This window comes from Myripristis murdjan, chromosome 5 (genome assembly GCF_902150065.1).
Source record: "Myripristis murdjan chromosome 5, fMyrMur1.1, whole genome shotgun sequence".
NCBI lineage: Eukaryota > Metazoa > Chordata > Actinopteri > Holocentriformes > Holocentridae > Myripristis > Myripristis murdjan.
In genome coordinates this window covers 14,545,613-14,566,764 of record NC_043984.1, presented here as the reverse complement: position 1 = coordinate 14,566,764, position 21,152 = coordinate 14,545,613, and the positions used below count along the sequence as shown (strand labels likewise).

At 40.6% G+C, this 21,152-nt stretch overlaps 3 protein-coding genes across 4 annotated transcripts in view; 1 reads left to right on the top strand and 2 right to left on the bottom strand.

The window, feature by feature from the left end:
• Positions 1-5,598, bottom strand: part of megf6b (multiple EGF-like-domains 6b) — a 57,506-nt gene extending 51,908 nt beyond the window's left edge. Inside the window, exons 1-3 of the mRNA XM_030051386.1 lie at positions 5,354-5,598; positions 3,750-3,884; positions 2,587-2,696 (exon numbers count right to left, since the gene is read on the bottom strand). Coding sequence (XP_029907246.1) covers positions 2,587-2,696; positions 3,750-3,884; positions 5,354-5,484 — 376 coding nt within the window. The 5' untranslated portion in view covers positions 5,485-5,598. The remainder of the gene's footprint in view (positions 1-2,586; positions 2,697-3,749; positions 3,885-5,353) is intronic.
• A 6,199-nt stretch (positions 5,599-11,797) lies between these two features.
• Positions 11,798-16,583, top strand: akr7a3 (aldo-keto reductase family 7, member A3 (aflatoxin aldehyde reductase)). Its single transcript, XM_030052279.1, has 7 exons — positions 11,798-12,325; positions 13,347-13,534; positions 13,742-13,846; positions 14,266-14,362; positions 14,591-14,690; positions 15,004-15,133; positions 16,293-16,583. The coding sequence occupies exons 1-7, from the start codon at positions 12,034-12,036 to the stop codon at positions 16,452-16,454; spliced, it is 1,074 nt and encodes a 357-aa protein (XP_029908139.1). The 5' UTR covers positions 11,798-12,033; the 3' UTR covers positions 16,455-16,583.
• On the bottom strand, positions 16,574-19,945 carry mrto4 (MRT4 homolog, ribosome maturation factor). Of its 2 annotated transcripts, none has more exons than XM_030052280.1 (8): positions 19,798-19,945; positions 19,524-19,582; positions 19,327-19,430; positions 19,155-19,236; positions 18,997-19,064; positions 18,174-18,325; positions 17,965-18,041; positions 16,574-17,321 (listed from the first exon to the last, which is right to left on the bottom strand). In XM_030052280.1, the coding sequence occupies exons 1-8, from the start codon at positions 19,823-19,825 to the stop codon at positions 17,175-17,177; spliced, it is 717 nt and encodes a 238-aa protein (XP_029908140.1). In that variant the 5' UTR covers positions 19,826-19,945; the 3' UTR covers positions 16,574-17,174. The 2 variants fall into 2 exon arrangements, with proteins under 2 accessions (XP_029908140.1, XP_029908141.1); XM_030052281.1 differs by lacking the exon at positions 19,798-19,945 and adding an exon at positions 19,686-19,758.
• Between the last annotated feature and the right edge of the window lie 1,207 nt (positions 19,946-21,152).

Sequence of the window (21,152 nt, the reverse complement as noted above, 5' to 3'; positions counted from 1 at the left end):
AAAGCTTCATAATTAGATTATAGTCAACAGAAAGATACGGAAAATTTGGGGGGTTTGTTGAAACAGTGGAATGAGCAGTGACAATAACCAGATATTTGCAGTGCTTTTGCATGCTTTCTTCAAATATGTGAGTAATTATGCCAAGCAGCGAGGGAACATGAGCACAACAATTGAGGCCAGAGACTCTGCTATACAGGGTGCGATCGTCTGTCTCTGGACTGTGCAACCACAATGAGATGATAGAGGGAGAGAGAAGTTAAACCTCTTCTCACTCCTTTTTGAATATGCACTTTTTATGTTTATCTTAAACCCTTTGCTGTTCTGTTATTTCATATTCAAAATAAAATGCTCTGTCAATCAATCAATAAATCAGAAGAAGCACAGGTGAACCAAAGCAAGAGAAGAGAGAGGGCTGGTTGGATGGATGGGGGGTTCAGTATTCAACTCATTGCTCAACTTGCAGCCACTTCTCAGCTACTGTGTAGGCTGTTTCTACAACTTGATTAGACACTCAATTCCGCTCAACTGCCTCACAATACCCACAGGTCATTAGCCTAATTAGCTTACACTGACATTTTATTAGGGAACACACACACTTGCACATACACGTGCACCCAAACACACACGTACACACACACACAAAGAGGGACAGAGAGACAACGTGAGACAGAAAGAGACCTCACAGGTGCCAGACACTAAAACACTATCTCGACACAAAGCATTCCCATCTCCCTCTCTCTCTTTCGGGGTTTCAGAGGATTTGCTAAAGCTGTACATTTTACATGCCTCCTGTAAAGCTGTCTTTTCCTTTTGGATATTGTAAGCACTGCTGACAACTGTCCTGAAGATTGAATTGTGCTGAATGAGAAACAGCACAGATAGCACATAGCTAAGTGTGCAGGAGTGAGAGAGGGAGGATTGTGGTGTTAGCTTCCTTTTATCCTGGTTCAATGGCTCAGAGAAAAGGGTGATTAGTTCGTCCCATCTCAAAGTGCTGCCACGTCTTCAGTTACAGAGATAAAAGCCCTGCCTCACGTCGAAGAGAGCATACATTGTCACGCGAGAAGAAAAAAAAAACAACTTTCGACTTAAGTGAGTGGAGACTGGGCAATACTGAGGAATTTCTCTTAAGCCATTTCTTTATGTGCGTTTTAAAACAAACCAGACTCATTGCAGAGCAGACAGCATAATGTTCTCCTGTATAATTTAATACTGTAACCTTCTGCCTGGAGACAAAGGATGCTTTGAGGAGAGCACAGATGCCATAATGAGACACTGATGAAAGGCACATCCAGGGGATCATCTCCCGCTTCTCATCCCAGCCACTTCCCATGAGCCGGCTGTCCCAAAGAGAGTGCCTGCGCTGGGGGCGTGAAGCCTGGGCGCTGCAAACAAGAGGAGCTCCCAGGCTGGGCACAGAGGGTAGCAAACTGGGGGCTTTCTTGTCAGGCAACCGCGGGGACAGTGATGTCCAAGCTGTTTACAAGAAGGCTTTGCCAAGGGTGCTGTCTAAGGTATGCAGGCTATGCGATGTGGATCAGTGGCTGTAAAATCCCATCAAAGGGGGCTGCCTGTCTCAGCGGTGTGAAGCCTAAGCTTATACACAAGGAGATGAGCTGCTGGCAGCCCCAGTGTGACCCATAGGAGCTCTGTTCTCCTGTCACCCACAACTTTTCCATACATGGACCCCTGGATTAGAACTACAGTGGGCAGATTCACATCTATTTTGCTTTCTTCCTTTTGTGCTTATCAGCAGGTGGTCTCTCTTGTGGTTATTGTTTTGGGGACCTAGACTGTGACTGGCTGGGATACTGGGGCTAATGTGCATTCATATCTGCAGTGCAAGCCTCTGACCTGTGCTGCTGTGGACTAGTAACACACCTCTGCTTTGTCGGAGCAGCATGACTATGTGGCTGAGAGCCAGGATTTAACCATGGGACCGCAGCTAGACGGAGAATGTAGACATTTGGAGTGCTGCTGTAGAGTGAAAAGTAAATGTCCAGCCAAGCAAAATCTGCCTGACTGCCAGGCAGGTACATCTATCTTAGGAAACTACAGGGCAGTTGCACAGCCAAATGTGCCTGAGCCAAAAGTAAAAGGGGGATTTACTCTACTTAGGTCACTCAGCACTTAAACATCTCTCTGGGATCACAATTGTTTCTTGCTGAATGTAGAACAAGACATTGTAATGCAAATCCGATTTCAGACCTTCAGCATTCAACGCAGAAGATATTTCTCCTAATATCCATTTCTAAAACTTGTGACACTGTTGTTATAACAGAAAAAAACACAGTGGACATGGCACTGACTGATAACAGCTGCTGAGGAGTCTGGCTGGGCGAGGCACCTATTGACCTTTTGGTCTTTCTCTGAAAACACTTCCACTCAGAGCTCTGTGCCCAGGGTGAGTTAATGTTTGAAGCGTTCTTCCTGCTACCAGCCTATCAAGTATCACTTCCCCTGACTAAGGCAAACTCCCCAGACATATAGCCTTTAGGCTTCATATACACACTTGAAACTCACCCAAATACCACCCAAATACAAAGAATTGAATATCAGCCAAAGGAAAAAAATAACGATACTTACGATAGAGACAACCAGCTTCTCCATTGAGTTGAGACCATCCAGGGCAACACTTGTACACAGTGTGATAATCCTGTCGGTACACTTGTCTGTAAGCAGTGTAGTACGCCGTCCTGTAATCATGACAAACATGAGGTTAAAAACTTTCTATCAAGGCAGCTACAAAACATAAGTAAAATGACTTGGCCTGCCAAATAAGTGAAATTTTAGGATTGTAATATACCCAGCGGTTTGTGTGTGTGTGTGTGTGTGTGTGTGTGTGTGTGTGTGTGTGTTACAATTATATGAGTGAATCATTTTTGAGTGGGTCATCTAAATTCTGATGGTTAACATGGTTGAAAGGACTTGAGGGAAAAAAAATCACTGATAATCTTCTCAAACAATTCCTACCCTTTTAAGTAACATGCAGTATAATAATCAGCAAACATTTCCCAGACTTTTTCATTCACTGTTTCAAAGTGTGAGATTAGCAGACTCTACTTGAGACTATGGCGTCGATCCCTGTACTTTGGGAACCCTCTCATTGCACCACAGTCATTACACGTCGTGGAAAAATGTTTTGTTTACGGCGAGTAATTGTGGCCTTGGCTGCCTTCAAAGCAGCCTTTGACTTTGTGGAACACGGTAAATATATGGAGAAAGCGAGTGTGAGTGGCGCAGTGAGAAACTCTGCTGAAACTGCAGTAAGTGACTCACGGAGACAGTGTAAGATGTTAGCGCTAGGACTCTCCCTCAAAGGTATGCAGGCTCCGGAGACGCCTGTGTGTTAAATGGCTGGTAACCCCGGTGAAGTGGGGCTACACCTTGCACTTAACTGTATGAGAGGCTCAAAGCCCCTGATTACAGAGCAAGAGAGCGAGAGAGAGAGAGAGAGAGAGAGGGAGGAAAGAGGAGAGGAGGGAGCTAGATCTCATCCTGCCAGATCCTGCTTACAGATGGAGTTAGGTGAAGGATAATGTACATGGCTTTAATCCCATGGAAACATATAAAACTTGAACTACTCAAAGGAAAGCTTTACTCAAGCCAGCATTTTATCAGCAGACCCTCCAGACGAGGATGGAAGTGTTTGGAAATGACAGAGCTGGAGGTGTTGACTTCAGAAAGGGGGTAAAGTTGGGTGGGGAGACAGATGGCGAGGCAGACTACAAATGAGGTGTAGCGCTCACCTCCTTTCATATCCCATGCACCAAGTCTGTCCCAGGCAGCCTTGCTTCCAAACTTTGACCATACGTGTGAAGGCCTGCACACACGGCTGCCTCTGGGCAACCAGCGTCACCTCCCTCTCCACACACACATTGGGCCTGGAACAAAACAGTGGTGAAAATAGTTAACTTGTCAAAATGTTCTGCGGTGTTTTACAGATGTACAGATAGCAGCAGAGCAATTTATGAGGGTTGTAAGAAATGTTGAAGCGAAGATACATGGGAAAAGCTTTCGTAAGGTATTTTGTCGTCGTTGACTATGCATTGCCTGTAAGGACATTACTTGTGTTTAAAATGTCAGGCTCCTCATGCTGTCTGGTTTTGGTGTTTTTAAAAGACTTAGGGGGAATTCCTCATACCTCACCCTTCAGAACACTAAGCTGCAAAGCACAAGACACTACCTGCGGTTAAACCTAAGACCGGTGTTCGTCTGAAACGCATTACCTGAAACATTTCAGAGGGGATGGGGGTGTGGGGGAATTAAAGTGGCGAGGATTTTCCCTTTGACTCCAAATGTAAAAAATAATTCCAAACCAGACATGCATACCGCAAACATATGCATATGTCTCTGGAAGTTACAAACTAGCTCCCACTGCAGAACAACATTTTCAGGTAACAACAACCAAAAAGTGTCATAATTTCCAAGACAATACATGTTAAATATTTACTTTTTTTGCCATTAATATAACCACTAACTATTTAATATTATATGTCATGTATTGCACTGGCTACTCTAAGACTATGTCAAAGTGCAACATGATCTTTCAAGCATTTAGTCCAAAGACACGGTGGAACATTTCCTCAGAGCCTGCCATCATATGGAGATTACTGGGTCTGTCTAACATGCTATAACCTACAATTGCCGATGTAATAAACAGTAGCTATCACTATGTCACATCAAGCTGCACGTGGACTTGATAGAGAAAGACTCTTTGATGACGAATGAAGCAGAGCCGCAGAAGATAACAATCCTTAATATCATTTTAAGATTATTATTGTCATTAATTTATTATGGTGGTATTTAAAAGATACTGCCTGGATACTCATTTTGATGAGTTAAAAAAGGCTAATAAAGTCAGTCATCAAGCAAATATATAATCACCTAAATTATAATCATATCATAGGAGCCAAGGAGCATGACGGATGATGAAAGCAAATTGACTCCTACAGCATCATGCCTTCCTCTAAAATGTGGAAAAAACAACTCTGAGTGTTTTCTTAATAACCCTCCATCCTGATACTGTGGTTGTTATAGGTGTTCAGCACAAGCTTATGCACAGATAAACCCCTTTTTTCCTCTGCAATTTTAAGGTGACGCTGTAAAAAATAAACAAATAAATAAAATGATAAATAAATAATGAACGCTGTCTGAAAACTGAAGGGTAAATATCACCAGCATATGGGATCATATGACATTAAGTTAAAAGACTTAACATGACATAAAACAGGTTACTGACACATAAGGTTGAAGGCTGTTGTATAGGCTATGCTTTTTTTTTCTTCTTTTTTTTCTTTTCTTTTCTTTTTTTTTTTTTTTAACTTAATATAGTTTAAAACAGGTTACTCACATATAAGGCTGAAGGTTGTTGGCAATGCCATACCGGGATGCGTGAGCCTCTTTAATAAATATTAGGAAAAATGAAAAAAGAACAACATCCATTGTTTCTCGCCTTCTTGGAACACAGTTATAAAAAATCATGAATGACTTGCGACCTCACTCACGAGTGTAAAATAAGCATGATTACACATAGGTTTTCCCAGTTTAAAAAAATAAAATAAAAACAAAACTAGAAAAAAAAACCCCGAGCAGTCAACTTGAGGAGTTAAAAGGCGCGTAAAGGATCTAGTACATGAAGAAGAGCAGCACGTTTCCAAAATGCCCCAGCCATCCCATGTCCCGCCGGTGAGTGACTCTGAGTAAACCACCGCTCACCTACGCTGCGTCACTGCACATGTTGGACTGAGGCGCTTGTGCAACTTGTGGAGGCTGCGGGCTTTCTGCTTCCATTGACTTGGTAATGATGGCAGGGGCTGGGGGGAGGATGCACAGCGCAGGCAGAGGCTGCCATCCATTCAGAGTTGTTACAGCTTCTGAAAGACACACACACACACACACACACACACACACACACACACACACACAGACACACACACACACACACACACACACACAGGCTGTAGTTTATGAAAGGTTCAAGCCAATATAGCTGATGAATGAACCACGTTTTCTCTGAATTAACTGATTAACATGAGGAATGTTTGGTAGCCTGAACCAGACCTTTAAAATCATAAAAAAAAACAACAACAAAAAAAAAAAACATTTGTGAAACCACATGGTGATAATTTATGACATGTTTATTTTAAAATATATTGTTATATTAGGCATGACCATCTATGAGTGATAGCCTGAATTACCCCTCAGAGGAAGTTGGTGTTTGGAGGGAGGGGAGGTCCTGGTCACTCTGCAGGGCGGACAGCTGATGATGCGGTCAAAGGGTCAGTGGATCAGGACTGAATTACTGCTCCTCTCCAAACAAAGCCTTCATTATATGCATGTGTGTTCACGACCTAATGCCGTCGGGGGTCATCGCTATCCATGCTCCCAAGGCGGGCAAGTGTCGGTAACACCACATTGCTTTAAGCCAGGGGTTCCCAAGCATCCTCATACCTGTTAGATAATGGACCTCCACTTTGTTTGATGAGCCTGGCGCACTACCTAACATTTCTGCTCTTGTCGGACAAAACAGTCACTCTCTCACTGCACAAGTGAATGGAGCAGTGGTAAAAAAAAAAAAAAACACCTGCTTTTCATTTTGTTTTAGCCCCTGAATCTCACCTCTAGGACTCCTACAGGTCCCCGAACCCCACTTTGATCCGGTCCACTACTAGTCAGTCGGCTGTGTTGTCCTGTAAGTGGTGGCAGCTTCACTGCCAAAATATGAGGCTATTTACCTTGCCGCCGTGTTTTTTTTTTTTTTTTTCTGTTTTTCACATATAACACCCTAATAGGGCCTATAATCTGGAATGTACCACACATTTCATTAAGCAGCAAGAGCCATCGCACACCGCACCAGCCCTAAACACATTCACACTAAGGCCACGAGGATCGCCCCTGTAACCAGTTTACACTCTCCACATTTCATTCATTTACGTTGCACGTATCCCGTTTAATTCTGTAATTCTACATAGTGCAGTTCAGTACCCGCACCTCATGAACTGCTTAAAATATTGTGTGCTTTGCTGACACCTCGTGGTAAAAATAAGAATTACGCCGAGGAATATGACAAGCGCTCTCGAAGTGGAGCAGAATTAAACAGTGTTCTGCGTTTTTTTTATGCAGTAATCTCAGTTTTAGTATGGTACTTTATGATAACTGTTTACCATTGCCTACTCCTAATCACAGTTTTATTACAGTATTGTATATTGCCCGTCCTAATATATTGACTTTCCTCATTGGTAGGGGAGACCAGGGCTGGTTGTCACACGGGTTGGTTATCACATTGTTTATTACAGTCACACTAGAGGGTGCTGTAATGTGATATTGACATCAAACAGTTGGCCTGACATCCTGCTCATTTTTCACTGGTCATCTTGTTGATAAAACACAAAACATTGAGGTGAGGACATATTATGTGATTTGTATGGGTCAGAGAAATTTTTATGTTGGTATTGTTTTTGTATTAAAAGCTCGTGGGTTATTGGTCATTTAAAAATCAAACACTTATTAAAAAGTCGAAGGTAATAGCTTTGATTTGAGTCAGCTTTTAGCTAGCTAGCTAAAGCCATGTGGTAGCTAACTTAAAATGTTTGTCCAGAGGTTGGTTGGGAATGGTTGTCTCACTGCTCTGGGATTTGGTTGTCACACGTGTGTTTATGAAAACATGCTCCACTGAAAATGGAGAGAAGTTCAGTATTTGATATTGATGTTGTTGTCCATTTTGTTCTCAGATGTTTGTAGCACATAATGCACTAACTCACTTATGGTTGCTCAAGTTACTTGTTAGCTGTTTGTCTTTTATCCCAAGTTAGGTTAGGCAACTTATGGTCATATTTTTCAATGGGGAAATCAGTTCAGAAAGACAGTCAGCGTGGCATGTTTAGCTATACGTTTATAGCGATTGCTGCTCCTGTTTGAGTCTGTAAGCCCGCCCACCAATGACGCGGTGGGCCGTGTCATCGGTTCTTTCTCTAGCTCCCATTTAGCCCCTGCTCGCCATTGGTGCTTGCTTGGAACCGATTTAGAACCAGTTTGGCCAGTGCCTGGGTGGTGGAAAACCAAAAAACTGGTGCTAAGTCAGGCAACGGCTCCGAACCAGCCCTGGTGGAAAAGGGGTATTTGTAACTTTAGGCAAAGAGTAAGCCAAACCGCAGCCAGTGACTGCAGAGAGTTAGCACTGGCATGGCACTCAAAGCTACTGAATGCTACAAAATGATCCCCACAGAATAACTAAACCCCAAACCCAAATCAGTGTGAAGCGTGACCCGTAATGGTGAAAGGTACACCATTCCTGGTGTCAATCCAATCAATCACTATCCCGAGACAAACATTTTTGAAATCGGTCCAGTATTGAGCAAGAATGCTTCAGCCAGCATTAGCAAAACAAGCTGCAATGTAATCACACAAGGCAAGTTCACAGGCACTTTTAATGGACATCAAACTACATCCACTAAAAGTGCTTGTTTTACCACTGGCAGGTTCAGATTGTTATTGTAAGTGTCAATCTGAGCCTGTCAGTGGCAAAACAAGCACTTTTAGTAGATGTAGTCTGATGGGTGAACTTGCCCCATCTGATGACATTGTGGACCATTTTGTGCCTGCAAGCTGACGCATTCTTGCTCAATACTGGACCAATTTCCCAAAAATTGTCATGTTGATCCCAAAAGGTGAAAAACAGGGCCCAGGTTGTAAAGTACCACAATTACCTTTTAATTTGGCCTTATTTATGAAAATACAAATAGCCTAGCTACATGCTGCTTTTGAATATACATCTAAATATATACAATATACAATTAGATTGCAAACACCCAAAAATAGCTGATATGCATTTTGTGTGCCATGGTTCAGTATTTGATGAATTTTCAACCTTTTACAGATAGGCCTAAAGAAATATTGTTAAACAGGTATGCATATAGGTGAATTAGAGAATCAAACCAAGTGAAAAAAAAAAACAGTTTATTACTTTCAGACTCTCTGAATGATCCAAGTTAAATAAATGAAAAGCAGATTTTCTGATAAGCATTCAAAGATAAAGGCGCCACAGTTGATCAGTTTACACAGAAACACATGAGGTGATTGTCAAAACTAAAATCAAAAGTTGTTTGTAATGTATGAGGTTCAAGAATAATACTTAAGTCAGAACATATTACTGACTTAAAAAAGAAATGGTAAGGGTATACAAAAATAAATGTAGTCATTACGGTACATGTACATGTACATGTACTGCAATGTTAACATGTAAGAAGAGAAATATTGACTTTACATAGACAGAATTTTAAGGCAATGAAAACTGATAATATTACTGTAAAGTATTTTGTCATCATATTCTTTTTTCCTCATAACCAGAATGGTTTCTTCATTTATTTTGTCCAATTTTCCAGTCCAGTCTCTGTAAAGAATAATTCCCATCTCCATAGCTTCAAAATATTATTTATGTATGTACTAGACTATGTTATCCTGCAATGTTGACCAAAATGTTGCACAGTGTATACAATGCAAAAAAAAAAAGGTGCTGTGAAACCTGCCATTGTTTGGCAATGTACTACAGGTTTAAACACAGGTTTAAACATCAGTTCAAGTGTTGCCTTGTAAAAAGATTTTCCTCTGTGGTTACACTTTACTTGCTTTTGCTCAAGTTGCCACAGTATCATTTTTCTCTGCTCCTCTCTGCCTGAACAGCTGAACTACAAGATCTCTGTGTCAGAAAATACACAGCAAATCTAACCAGTTCATTTGTGCCACATGCATCTACTGTGATTGAGAGCTCTTACAGTGTCTTGCAAAAGTATTCACCCCACTTGGCATTTTACCTATTTCGTTACATTACACACCAGTAATTTAAATGTTTTTTAAGATGAATTTTATTTGATGGATCTGCACAAAATAGTCTATGTTTTTAAGTGAAATGAGGGGAAAAAAATTATATATATATATATATATATATATATATATATATATATATATATATATATATATATATATATATATATATATATATATATGTATGGAGGAAGGTGCTCTGGTCAGATGAGACTAAAATCCAATTGAGAATCTGTGGTCAGACTTAAAGATTGCTGTTCACAAGTGCAAACCATCAAACTTGAAGGAGCTGGAGCAGTTTTCTCTTGAGGAATGGGCAAAAATCCCAGTGGCAAGCTCATAGAGACTTATCAGAAGTGACTTGCAGCTGTGATTGCCGCAAAAGGTGGCTCTACAAAGTACTGACTTTAGGGGGGTGAATAGTTATGCACATTGACATTTTCTGTTATTTTGTCCTATTTTTTTGTTTGTTTGTTTGTTTTTCACAATAAAAAAAAAATCACATCTTCAAAGTTGTAGGCATGTTCTGTAAATTAAATGATGCAAAGCCTCAAACAATCCATTTTAATTCCAGGCTGTGAGGCAACAAAACACAAAAAATGCCAAGGGGGGTGAATACTTTTACAAGGCACTGAATGTTACTCTGAGTTAATCTGTTACTAATCAGCAGAAAATACAAGTACAAGTAAACTCTTCTGCAAACAGAATATTTTGTATTGGCTAAACTTTGATCCCACATAATTAAATTAATCACACTTGCATTGTATTCCACACCCTCTATCATAATTTAATTGTGGGGGGATAGACAAGATCTGGGTCGTTTAGCTGTACAAGTCAAACATCAGTATCGACTAGTGTTTTACCTCTTATATGAAAGGATTCAGCTATTGTTATTTGAACTGCCTTGGGAAGAAAAAACAGGGAGAGAGAAACAAGGAGTGGAAGGGTTTGCCTGTGTTCAAGCAGCTGCCTGTACCCAATGACAAGTGCCTGCTGCCCCCATGTGACTGAATCCTAGTGCAACAGAAGTGCTGACATTTAAATGTTTTGCTTTGTCTAGGTCGTCCAGCGGTGCTCCCAGATACAGAGGTCACAGTGCAGCGAGATGAAAGATCACTTCTGACTGTGGTGGCGCTCTTTTACTGTCTGCTGTGCAGCCATCATGTGCTCGCTAAAGCTCTGGTAGCTGCCTGAGCTCAGCAAATATGTATAATCAGCAAAGGTGACCATGTGCAAGTAATAAAATACAATAACCTGGCTTAAAAGTGAAAGGGTTGACTGGTTCATGTGAAATCATACCACTAAATAGAGAGATAGATAGATAATCACTTCAATTTTAATTTTTTCAGCTTTGTTTAAATTTTCAACTTATGCATGCACATTGTGGGCCAAAATGAATTATACCTAAAATTATTACATTTGCATTTTCAGGCATTGACATTGATTTTTTTCCCTGGCAATTATAATATCAAATGCATAAAGATTTGACAAATCATTTTTTCTCAAGTTACCATTAGACCCTTTTCGACAGCCAGGGAAAACACACACAAAGACTTTTATCTTTTCTTTTTTATGATACAGTATCATAGTTTAATCTGTGAAGGCATCGAGATGAGGAGTGAAATCATTTTTGTTTAAGAAGAAATGAAAAGCTGCAGTGAGCAGGCGAGCCTTACTGTGGAAAAGGGGCTAATATGATGTGAGAGTATAATTTTGATCCACTCATATGTGCGATTATTTGAACTAACATCAGCTAATTAATTTTGCAGGAGGAATACACACCATCCACCTCAACAGAGCAGGCTTTGTGCTGCAATGTAGATAGTAGAAAATTGTTTATGTATAATGTCTATCTTAGTCACAGGGACCCAAGGACTCTATGTAAAAGCGTGTTTTGCTGACACCTTGTGGTTAAAATAGGAACTACACTAGGGACTATGGCAAATGCTCGTCTGGTGACGCAACGGAGACTTAAATACACATTAACAGGAGAGCACATATAACAGGAAACGCTAGCAAGAGCAGACAAACTTTGCTCTGGGTAAACAGCCAGGGGGGGAGCAGAAAAATTGAAGAAGTAGCTGTTGTTGCAGTCGAGGGTCCAATTTACATATCACATCCGGGTTTGCCAACTTCACGACGCTCCCCAATTATCACTTCCAGTGCAAACTTTGCCCCGTGTCGTCTTCCTCACACGCTGTTTACTGTACTATGCAACGGGCAGTAACAGCGGGACTGTGCATAGTCCGACAGAGCACAGCTACCAAGGCCGTATTCACACTTTCACCAGCGTCTGCCGCTCGTCGAAACATGTCTTCTCATGCAAAACGACCCTCGTCCCTCCTGGGGACTATGGCATTTGGGGGACGAGCTGATGCCGACCTGAGCCTGGAGATGGTCCGAGCCTTCCTGCAGCGGGGGCACAGCCAGGTGGACACCGCTTTCATGTACACGGATGGACAGTCAGAGACAGTCATTGGAGGCATGAATCTCCCGAAAACAGGTAGATCATCACTCATCTCCGTAGGGTCTAACACTCAGAAATACATGCACTCTCAATCTTCTTTCTTACACACAATGACTGCATAAACACACCAGTTACATAAAAGCTGGCTACATCGGGATCCGTGCAGACTTTGATGTGAACTCTGTGGTTTGGCCTGACAGCTGACCGGACAGAGGAACCAAGCACAGTGCGTGTCTGCTGGTCAAACAGCTCATAGCATTAATATTTCTGGTCTGACGGACTGTAGAGGCTCATGGTAAAACCAAGTTCAAATCCCCACGAGTCTTCAAGTTAGAGATCTTGCTGTCGTCATCCTGACCTTATAGTTTGAGTTAGTTACTTTAAGTTTTATTTTAACACCTGAAATAGGGTGTCTAGTTCACTGTATGCATGCACTGGAGTGAGCAATGACTGTTTACTTTGGGGATAAAAAAAAAAAAAAAAAAAAAAAAAAAAAAAAAAAAAAAACATGAGATTAGAGTGTTTTTAAGAAATCTAAACTTTGAGAAAATAGGCATGTCAAGCAACACATGGATCTAAAGGGCATCTCGCCGGTCGATTCATTTACTCACTTGTTAACTTCTCTGCCCTCTAGTGGCCATAAGGAGGAATGGCACTGTTTACAGACGCCATTGACCTAAGACCAATTCATTTGTCTTCTCTGCGATTCAGCTGAATTGTGTGGGGTTGTTTCTGACACCCTGTTCATGCCTATAATAATTAATATTGAGCAAGTGCTTGAAAGCGTTTGCACATGCGCCACTGTCCAAAACTCACAGAAATTAAGCATATATGGAGAAAAAAAAAAAAACAAAAACAAAAAACTTTCCCTGGGGGAGAACACTCCTAGATTTTTCACCAACATTTCAGGGCTGCTTTGATTTTTATCCCTACCCCTAACAGGATTTGTGAACACCTAAAAACTCTGAAATTAAAGCCACCAAGCAAATATGGCAGTCAGCCATGGGACCAGTTGCATTTGCTTTAATGTTCATATTTTTAAATTCCCGTATGACAGTGAGCATAGCCACCAAGGCCAACCCCTGGGATGGGAAGACGCTGAAACCAGAAAGTGTGCGCTCCCAGCTAGAAACCTCCCTCAAAAGGCTGCATACAGACTGTGTGGACCTCTTCTACCTCCATGCCCCTGACCACCAAAACCCAATCCAGGATACACTTAGAGCCTGCAATGAACTCCACAAAGAGGTACAGCGACCACCTCCTGACCGTCCACCACTCAAGAATCCAAAAATGGCAGCAAATCCATAATGCTGCTGGATAACAATGCCTCCAGATGAATACATTCTTGACCTCAAAATGATTTGATGATACCGTATCATACATCTTAAATATAGGCTTGCATCTCAAGACGTATTGAAGAAGTAAGATTCAACGTTAACATGTTATTTTCAGGGGAAATTCAAGGAGCTTGGCTTGTCAAACTATGCATCATGGGAAGTGGCTGAGATTGTGTGCATCTGCAGACACAACAACTGGATTGTTCCCACCGTGTATCAGGTATCGCTTCATAGTAAAAATATTCAAACTGTGGCAATCAAGCTGCCATTTTATTAGATTAATTTGACCAACATTTTCAACCCATGCTTACACCCTTAAACCAAGAATAAACAAACATTTTGGACTGAAAACAAGAGATGGCCAGGCCTGTACTCTATAGACTCCTAGACTTCTGAATTTTATCTGGTTAAAATGCATCTTACAACTCCCATTTATAGTCAGTTTTACATAATAATCACTGTATCACTTTATTTTGTTGCTTTTTAGTTGTCTTGCTTTGCTTACTTTTCAAGTTTGATTTTTTTGTGCATTCTTTTGTAAAATGATTTCCAAGAGCTGATAAGTAAGATTACTTTTTTCCCCTCACCAATCCTTGATCCATCCACATAAACTCTATCTTGAACTGTAACCTTTCACAGGGAATGTACAATGCCACCACAAGACAGGTTGAGACGGAGTTGCTTCCATGTCTGAGATATTATGGGATGAGATTTTATGCATACAATCCTCTAGCAGGTACTGTAAACCAATTAATCAATCAAAATATGTATCTTGACTCCTGTAGCCAAAAAATGAACAGTCCAGGGTCAGAGTATTTAATAGCAAATCTTAATCCTAATAACCAAGATGTTTCTCCACACAACAGAGCTTGATGTTTCTTCAGCTACAGTGCTTTATAATCAAAGCATCGTTATAATGCCGTATTTGAATGCCGCAATTTTGACAGCGCTCGTCCTCCACCAGGAGGTCTCCTGACAGGGAAGTATCATTATCAAGACAAAGATGGTTCACAGCCTGCAGGACGATTCTTTGGCAACAGCTGGGCCGGTGCATACAGGGACAGGTGAAACACTGCTTTTGAATTTTTCTTGAGAAGAAATCAACTTCAGTTGTTTTAACATGTAATGCTTAGAGAGGTATTCCATGTCTCTGCAACTATGTGCATTTGTTTTTGCCTAAAAAGAACTGAACAGGAGGTATGGTTGTCTTGTCTGGCCTCACGTCTGCATTGTACTTTGTGATTTTATTATGTTTTTAATATCTACCTGCCCTGGGACTGCAGATGGAAAATAGCTGTTTATTGCCAAATCTGGTTTAATGTATATTGTTCATGGCGCCTGATGAAATAAACTTATAAATAAAATGTTTTGTTTCAGATACTGGAAAATGAGTCATTTCCAGGCAATAGATTTGGTTCAGAAGGCGCTGGAAACGGTGTATGGGTCAGAGAAGCCCACCATGACTTCTGCTGCTATTCGCTGGATGTACCACCACTCCCAGCTCAAGGTAACACAGCTGTGCATCTGCCGTTTGCACGCAATGGGATGAACAGTGACTGTTTGCTATGGGGATCTTTAAAGTGAGATTAGAGTGTTTATTCTTTTCCTGCTTTTTTTTCGGTTTTGAGAAACCTAAATCTAAACTTTGAAAAAAGTGTTTCACTGTGTGCAACATTTTGTTTCCATGCACCATGGCTTGATTTGGACTTGAAATGAAGCAAGATTAGGCTGCATCTATTGACTTACCCAACCACCTCAATTACTTCTGGCCTGAATATCTGCCAAATTTTAGAACAGCATGCCAGACTGTCAATAATGTCATAAGCAAAACACACTTTGCAATGCTTTTTAGTGCAGATTCACTACCACCTTTTAAATACCATCATATCCCACAGTGTTATCTAGAGTCTTATCGATAACACAGTGCAACGTGAAAGCCAAAGTTTCCATTATGAAATACAGAAAATATTTTTTTTGCTCAGCAACTCCCTGACAGACGCTTTCATTCTCTGTTAATCTATCTGCCCTCTAGTGACCATTAGGAGGAATGGCAGTGTTTACAGATGACACTAACCCAAGACCACTTCATTTGCCTCCTCTGTGCGATTCTGCTGAACTGTGTGGGCTGTTTCTTTGACAACCTACATGCTCATAATCCATTAATACTGAACAAGTGCTGGGAAGGGTTTGCACATGTGTCACTGTGCAAAATTCACAAATTAAGCATATATTTAAAAAAAAGAAAAACTTCCCCAGGAGGATAATACTAGATTGCTTACCAAGATTTCAGGGCTGCTTTTACAAATTTTTATCCCTGCCCCTAACAGGATTTGTGCACATCTGTTCTATTCCATTTTAACAATTTTCATTGGCCACGATTTGACCATTTTATAACTCAGTAAACATCTGACAATGTGCGAGTATCAGTGACATTTAAGTTGAGCACACAGGTCTTAAATGGATGTAATTTTGAAAAAGGTTGTCTGGTCACTTCTTGCCTGAAGTTGCTTCAGTACCCTGGAGTGAGTCAGAGGCCGTCTCTGTGCTTGGCAGGGATGTCAGGCTACCAGGTCATGATAACTTTACACAAAATGTTCTTCCATTAAGACCATGCACTGGTTTAATAGTGCCTTTCCCTTTACCCACTGTGTGGTCTGCAATTGCAGGGTGATCTGGGAGACGGAGTCATCATTGGAATGTCAAGTATGGAGCAACTTCAGCAAAACCTGTCTGCGGCAGAGGAAGGTCCTCTGGATGAGAGAGTGGTGACGGCCTTCAAAGAGGCCTGGGATCTTGTGGCCCATGAGTGTCCAAACTACTTCCGCTAAAGACCCGTCTCCCCATTTATCACCAGAGCTAAAGTACCAGAAAAATATCACAGAATTATAATTTGTACACCAATCTATATAAATTTCCTACTTCTACAAAATAAAAGGTCAATGTTTGCGAGTTTGATGGGACGATAAGAAAATTAGTTTATTTTCTACAATTTCATTTGATACAAGATGTTTTTTCCAAAGGGTCAGTGATAGACCTGTATGTGTTAATGAATAACAGCATGTTACTGTTAATGTTCAGTTGACAAATGTAAATGAGTTTTTCTGGAGACTGTCTTCATCTTAAACTACTAAATAGCAATCATTTTCTCACATCATGAAAAGGAGTATTTTTACACAGACAGATGTAATCCACCATATATGATGCCTGATCATATGAGAGGCTTTGGGAATAATTGCATAGCCTGAATGGTAAAGATCTGCACGAAGTAAAAATATTCACCATGATGAAGTCCCCATGAAGTCTGTTCTCTCCACAAACCGGCGCTCACCAAACATCAGCACAGTCCAAATATATGTTTCCAAAGCGAAGGACAGAAGTTCAGTGAAAGCTTGTGTATGAAAAAAATAACAAAAAGAGACCACAACATATTCCAGCGGAGGAATTTTCAGTCAGGATGTGTGGTTTTACCATTGGTGTCCCGCTGTTATTGAAGTTTGGCAAAAGAGGACTTAAAAAGTGATGCATACAAACTCTTGTAAAGAGAAGTTTCATTCTGAATCATCTTCTTTCTCATCATCTTCATCATCCTGAAGTGATTCTTCCTCCCCGGCAAAGTTCTCAAACTCACCTGTTTCTGAATTCCACATGCACCTGATGTGCACTTTGAATTCTGCCATCTCGATTCCAAAGAGTTTCTATGGACACAAAGGAAATATGAGCATTCAGCCACCACAACTCAGTTTTTCAGAGCCCAGTTTTTCCCAAGTCACACTAGTATAGTCTGCATAGCATCCACCCTGAATGGATGTGTACCCTCAGTTTATCTGTGCAGAGGTTTTTTCATCAGATTTATGAAGACACAAACACTTGTTTGTCATCATGAATCACACCATGACTAAGAAATCAGTGTCGAATGGTGCGCATGTGAGCACACACGTATCCGGTCCAATTTTTGCCCCTAAATGGTCAGGAAAAACTCCAACAGTTAACCTGTTAATGCCCTATCAATTTCCAGGTCAGTTCATATTAAATGTCAGAGACGATGGCCAAACAAACACAAACGAAGAAGTGTCATTTTACAGACTGTGAAATAGAAATATTGGTAGATGAGGTCACTGTGATTGAGCTCACATTTACACAGTTTAGTTATGCTTTTATGTTTTGCCTTGGTGGGGAAAAGGTGCCCCACATTCTCTGAAAATCTGTGTGACACCTGCAGAGTATGTGCAGAGGTACATGTCAAGTTTCCCTTTGACACATACTGATCTTTGCAGAGATTTTTGCTCAGCATCATTTTTATGCATACACGCGCTTGATACATGCGGCCCCAGAACTTACCAGAATGCGAGCCTGCTCAGGAGTTAGTATATCCCCCTCCTTGCACACTTCATGGTCCGACAGTAACGTCACTACACCTAGGATATGCAAAACAAAATTTGATAAAGATGTGTCATGTCATGTTTCATAGTCAAACGTAACAAGACAAAGGTACATTTTACAGGCAAGACAGACATGGTCTCTTTAAGCTATAAAATTTTTGGTCCTACCCTTCTTGAGTGCAGTGGGAAGTCCTAACTGCCTCAGCTGGGGCTCCATGGAGTGTGGAAACTGTTTCAGAGGCCCTTCATCCAGTACTACATCCATCTGTGCCTTGTTGCCTGACCGTGCATAATCCATCTCTTTGAAATGACTGAAATATCTGTGCATAAAGGAGGTCAGGAAATAGTAAATACAGATCATCACACACGCAGTGCACAGTGCGTCTACATGTTTCAGAGGGTTAAATACAATGCTTATAATGCTAAGACCACTTTAAGACAGCTTTTAACAAAATCTAAGACTTTGTTTTGGACAAATAATCTTTTTCTTATTCAAATCCTCATTCCAAGTGAGCCTAAAGGTAAATCCTATGTTTGTGATGGAGTGCAGGGGTAACTTTTAGGTAAGAATATGGTCATAATTCACTAGATGATTCTATGAAATGTTGTGCAAGTTTTTGTAAGCATGGTAAGTGTTGTTTAAGTGATGTTGGAGTAAAGGTACCCAATACTTTTTTTAACAGAACTTTACATGTAAGAGAAGCATTTTCTAGGATTTCTCTCTGCTCATAAGTCTGACAAATAAGTATGAACTAGTACATAAGAATACGTGGATAAATTAAATTAGATGACATGTTTAATGCTGATATTAAGATCTCACAAATTCAAATTTAAGACTATTTGATGACTTAAGGTCTGACGTTTGTAAACTTGAATTTAAGAGGTGTTAAGACTTCATAAGGACCTGTAGACACCCTGAGTGTATTCACAGACTTATGGTGCATGTCGTGCAACAGCTGTAGGACAAAGTATGAGATAAAAGCTTACTTACTCTTGCACCTCATCCTTAGTTTTGTTTGTGAACAACACACCCACTTCTCCTCGCAGATGCTTGCTGACCTACACATTAGAAAAAAGGCCCAGGTAGATGAAGTCTTTGCAGGACACTGTGTAGTCACCATACAAACTTAACACTGAGGTGGTCCTTACCTTGTGCAAATTATCTTTGTATTCGTCTGTTTGTCCTTTACCTAGGGCAACCATCATGACTTTGTTTTTGCCAAAGAAGAACCTAAGAAAAGAGCACAGACCAGCCAAATAATTATGACACCTACTAAGTAGATCTATGATGCTGTCACAGTAACAGGCTGCTCGTCTTTACCTGCTGTGCTTCCATGCTGTCCGGATGTCTTTCAATTTGTTATTCCTCATGTTGGCCACAGAAAACACAAACAGGTTCTTGTAGATGTCCACACATTTCCGCAGCTGTAAAAGGTACAAGGAGATTTTTGTTAGCTTACGTCTGTGTTGTATCTAAGTGTCTGTGGAGAGCCTATGGGGTTTACTGACAACACCTACCTCCTCCATTAAGTTCTGTTTTAATTCCAGCCCTTTCTTGGCCGTTTTTGTTAACGAAACTGTGGAAGAAATAATGAAGAAGAATTAGTCGGTAGTCTGGCTACTAGCCACCAGCACAGCATCCCTTTAGGCAGGGTAAGCTAACGTTAGCTTGCCACCTACAATTGAGTTAGTTTTCAATTTACGACAACGAGTCCGGCAAATAAGGAACATGATAAGGTGTTTTACCACACGGTGTGTTTTAATATTGTACACTTTGTCGTATTTTGCCTACTTTTCTTGTCCCTCTTTGACTTCGGCATGGCTCTCCCTCACGTTGTCCACAAGACAGACGCACACGTGAAGCGAAAGGACCCGGAATGTTTCTGTTTGGTGGGGCTGACCACGCGGTGCCTGAACGGAAATGTTACGCCATTGGAGTTCATCGTGCGCAGAAGTTCATTGATTCTGGTGACTAAAAAAAAAGATATCTCTAATGTTGGCTCTATTTTCAGCATAAAATTAGTTATTACATATCTAAGATATAATGATTAAAAATGTAGCCTAATTACTGTTTAAACAGGATTATTTGTGCATCAAAGGTCTACGATCAAGGTGACTAGCAGCCACTTGGGAGTGATCCAATGCACATTAAATTTCCTGGAGCATGACTTTCTCTGATTCCGGATCAATTTGACTTTTATTTACGTCCCCCATTTGATGTGATTTTGCCCTAAGGACCCTATAGGGATGCTTGTGATTTGTGTTAAATATAAGATTGTTTCCATGTCATATTTAATCACTGACAAATAGTGGTGTGATTAAAATACAATGTTAAATGAGCACATGCAACTTGTAATAATTTCTCCTAGCCCGCTTTTGAAAACCACTGAACCAGACTGGCTGTGATGCTGGTCTTTACTTGGGCTTTTTTCTGTGGCTGACATTCTGTAAAATAAATAAATAAATAAAAAATAATAAAATAAAATAAAATGTGTACATGATGGATGAAGCTGCTTGGTCCACACACACTGACAGCCAGGCCACAGCGTACAGATGGGAGGTCTGAACTTCTTCCATGTGTGTGTGCTGGGTCATGTTTGGTTTCATAGTCCAGCCTGCTCGGTTCTCTGCCTGAGTAAGAATGACAGGGCACCGTGGGAATTCACCATGCAGCAGGCATCTGTCCATGGGGAGCAGGCGTAGGACATATTTTACCCTCTGATATTAAAGATTGAGAATAATTTAACTGATTTGGTGTGCACATGTTTTACTTAATGTAGCCTAATAATCTTATGAGGTATTTTGAAATGATTTTATATAACTATCATAGCAAAACTATAGGTCTTTATAGTCTTTACTGTGGTGATACCATAGAAAACACAATAAAGGCACTATGCACAGCCTTCTGGTGTCTTTAAACAAGATATTTCATTGTAAAAAGTAAGTAATTATAGTCACCCCGAAGCCTTATAGTATAGCATACTTGGATTATTTTTATTTTAAGAAACTACCACAATAATATATAGGCCCAATATGTCGTGGGCGTGGAATTTCTATGTTTTGTGTGGGAGGAGTGCAAGTCTCAGATTTACTGAGCATTAAAGATTACCAGCTGGCGAAGCTCTGCTCTACTTTGTTTCTATATTA

Excerpts from the sequence above, each read along its gene's own strand:
- mrto4 (XM_030052280.1), bottom strand. The coding sequence starts at position 19,825 with ATGCCGAAGTCAAAGAGGGACAAGAAAA. Across the intron at positions 19,431-19,523 it reads AACAGAACTTAATGGAGGAG|CTGCGGAAATGTGTGGACAT; the intron begins GTAGGTGTTGTC and ends TACCTTTTACAG. Across the intron at positions 18,042-18,173 it reads TCCCACTGCACTCAAGAAGG|GTGTAGTGACGTTACTGTCG; the intron begins GTAGGACCAAAA and ends TGCATATCCTAG.
- akr7a3 (XM_030052279.1), top strand. The coding sequence starts at position 12,034 with ATGCAACGGGCAGTAACAGCGGGACTGTGCATAGTCCGACAGAGCACA. Across the intron at positions 12,326-13,346 it reads CATGAATCTCCCGAAAACAG|TGAGCATAGCCACCAAGGCC; the intron begins GTAGATCATCAC and ends CCCGTATGACAG. Across the intron at positions 13,847-14,265 it reads TTGTTCCCACCGTGTATCAG|GGAATGTACAATGCCACCAC; the intron begins GTATCGCTTCAT and ends AACCTTTCACAG.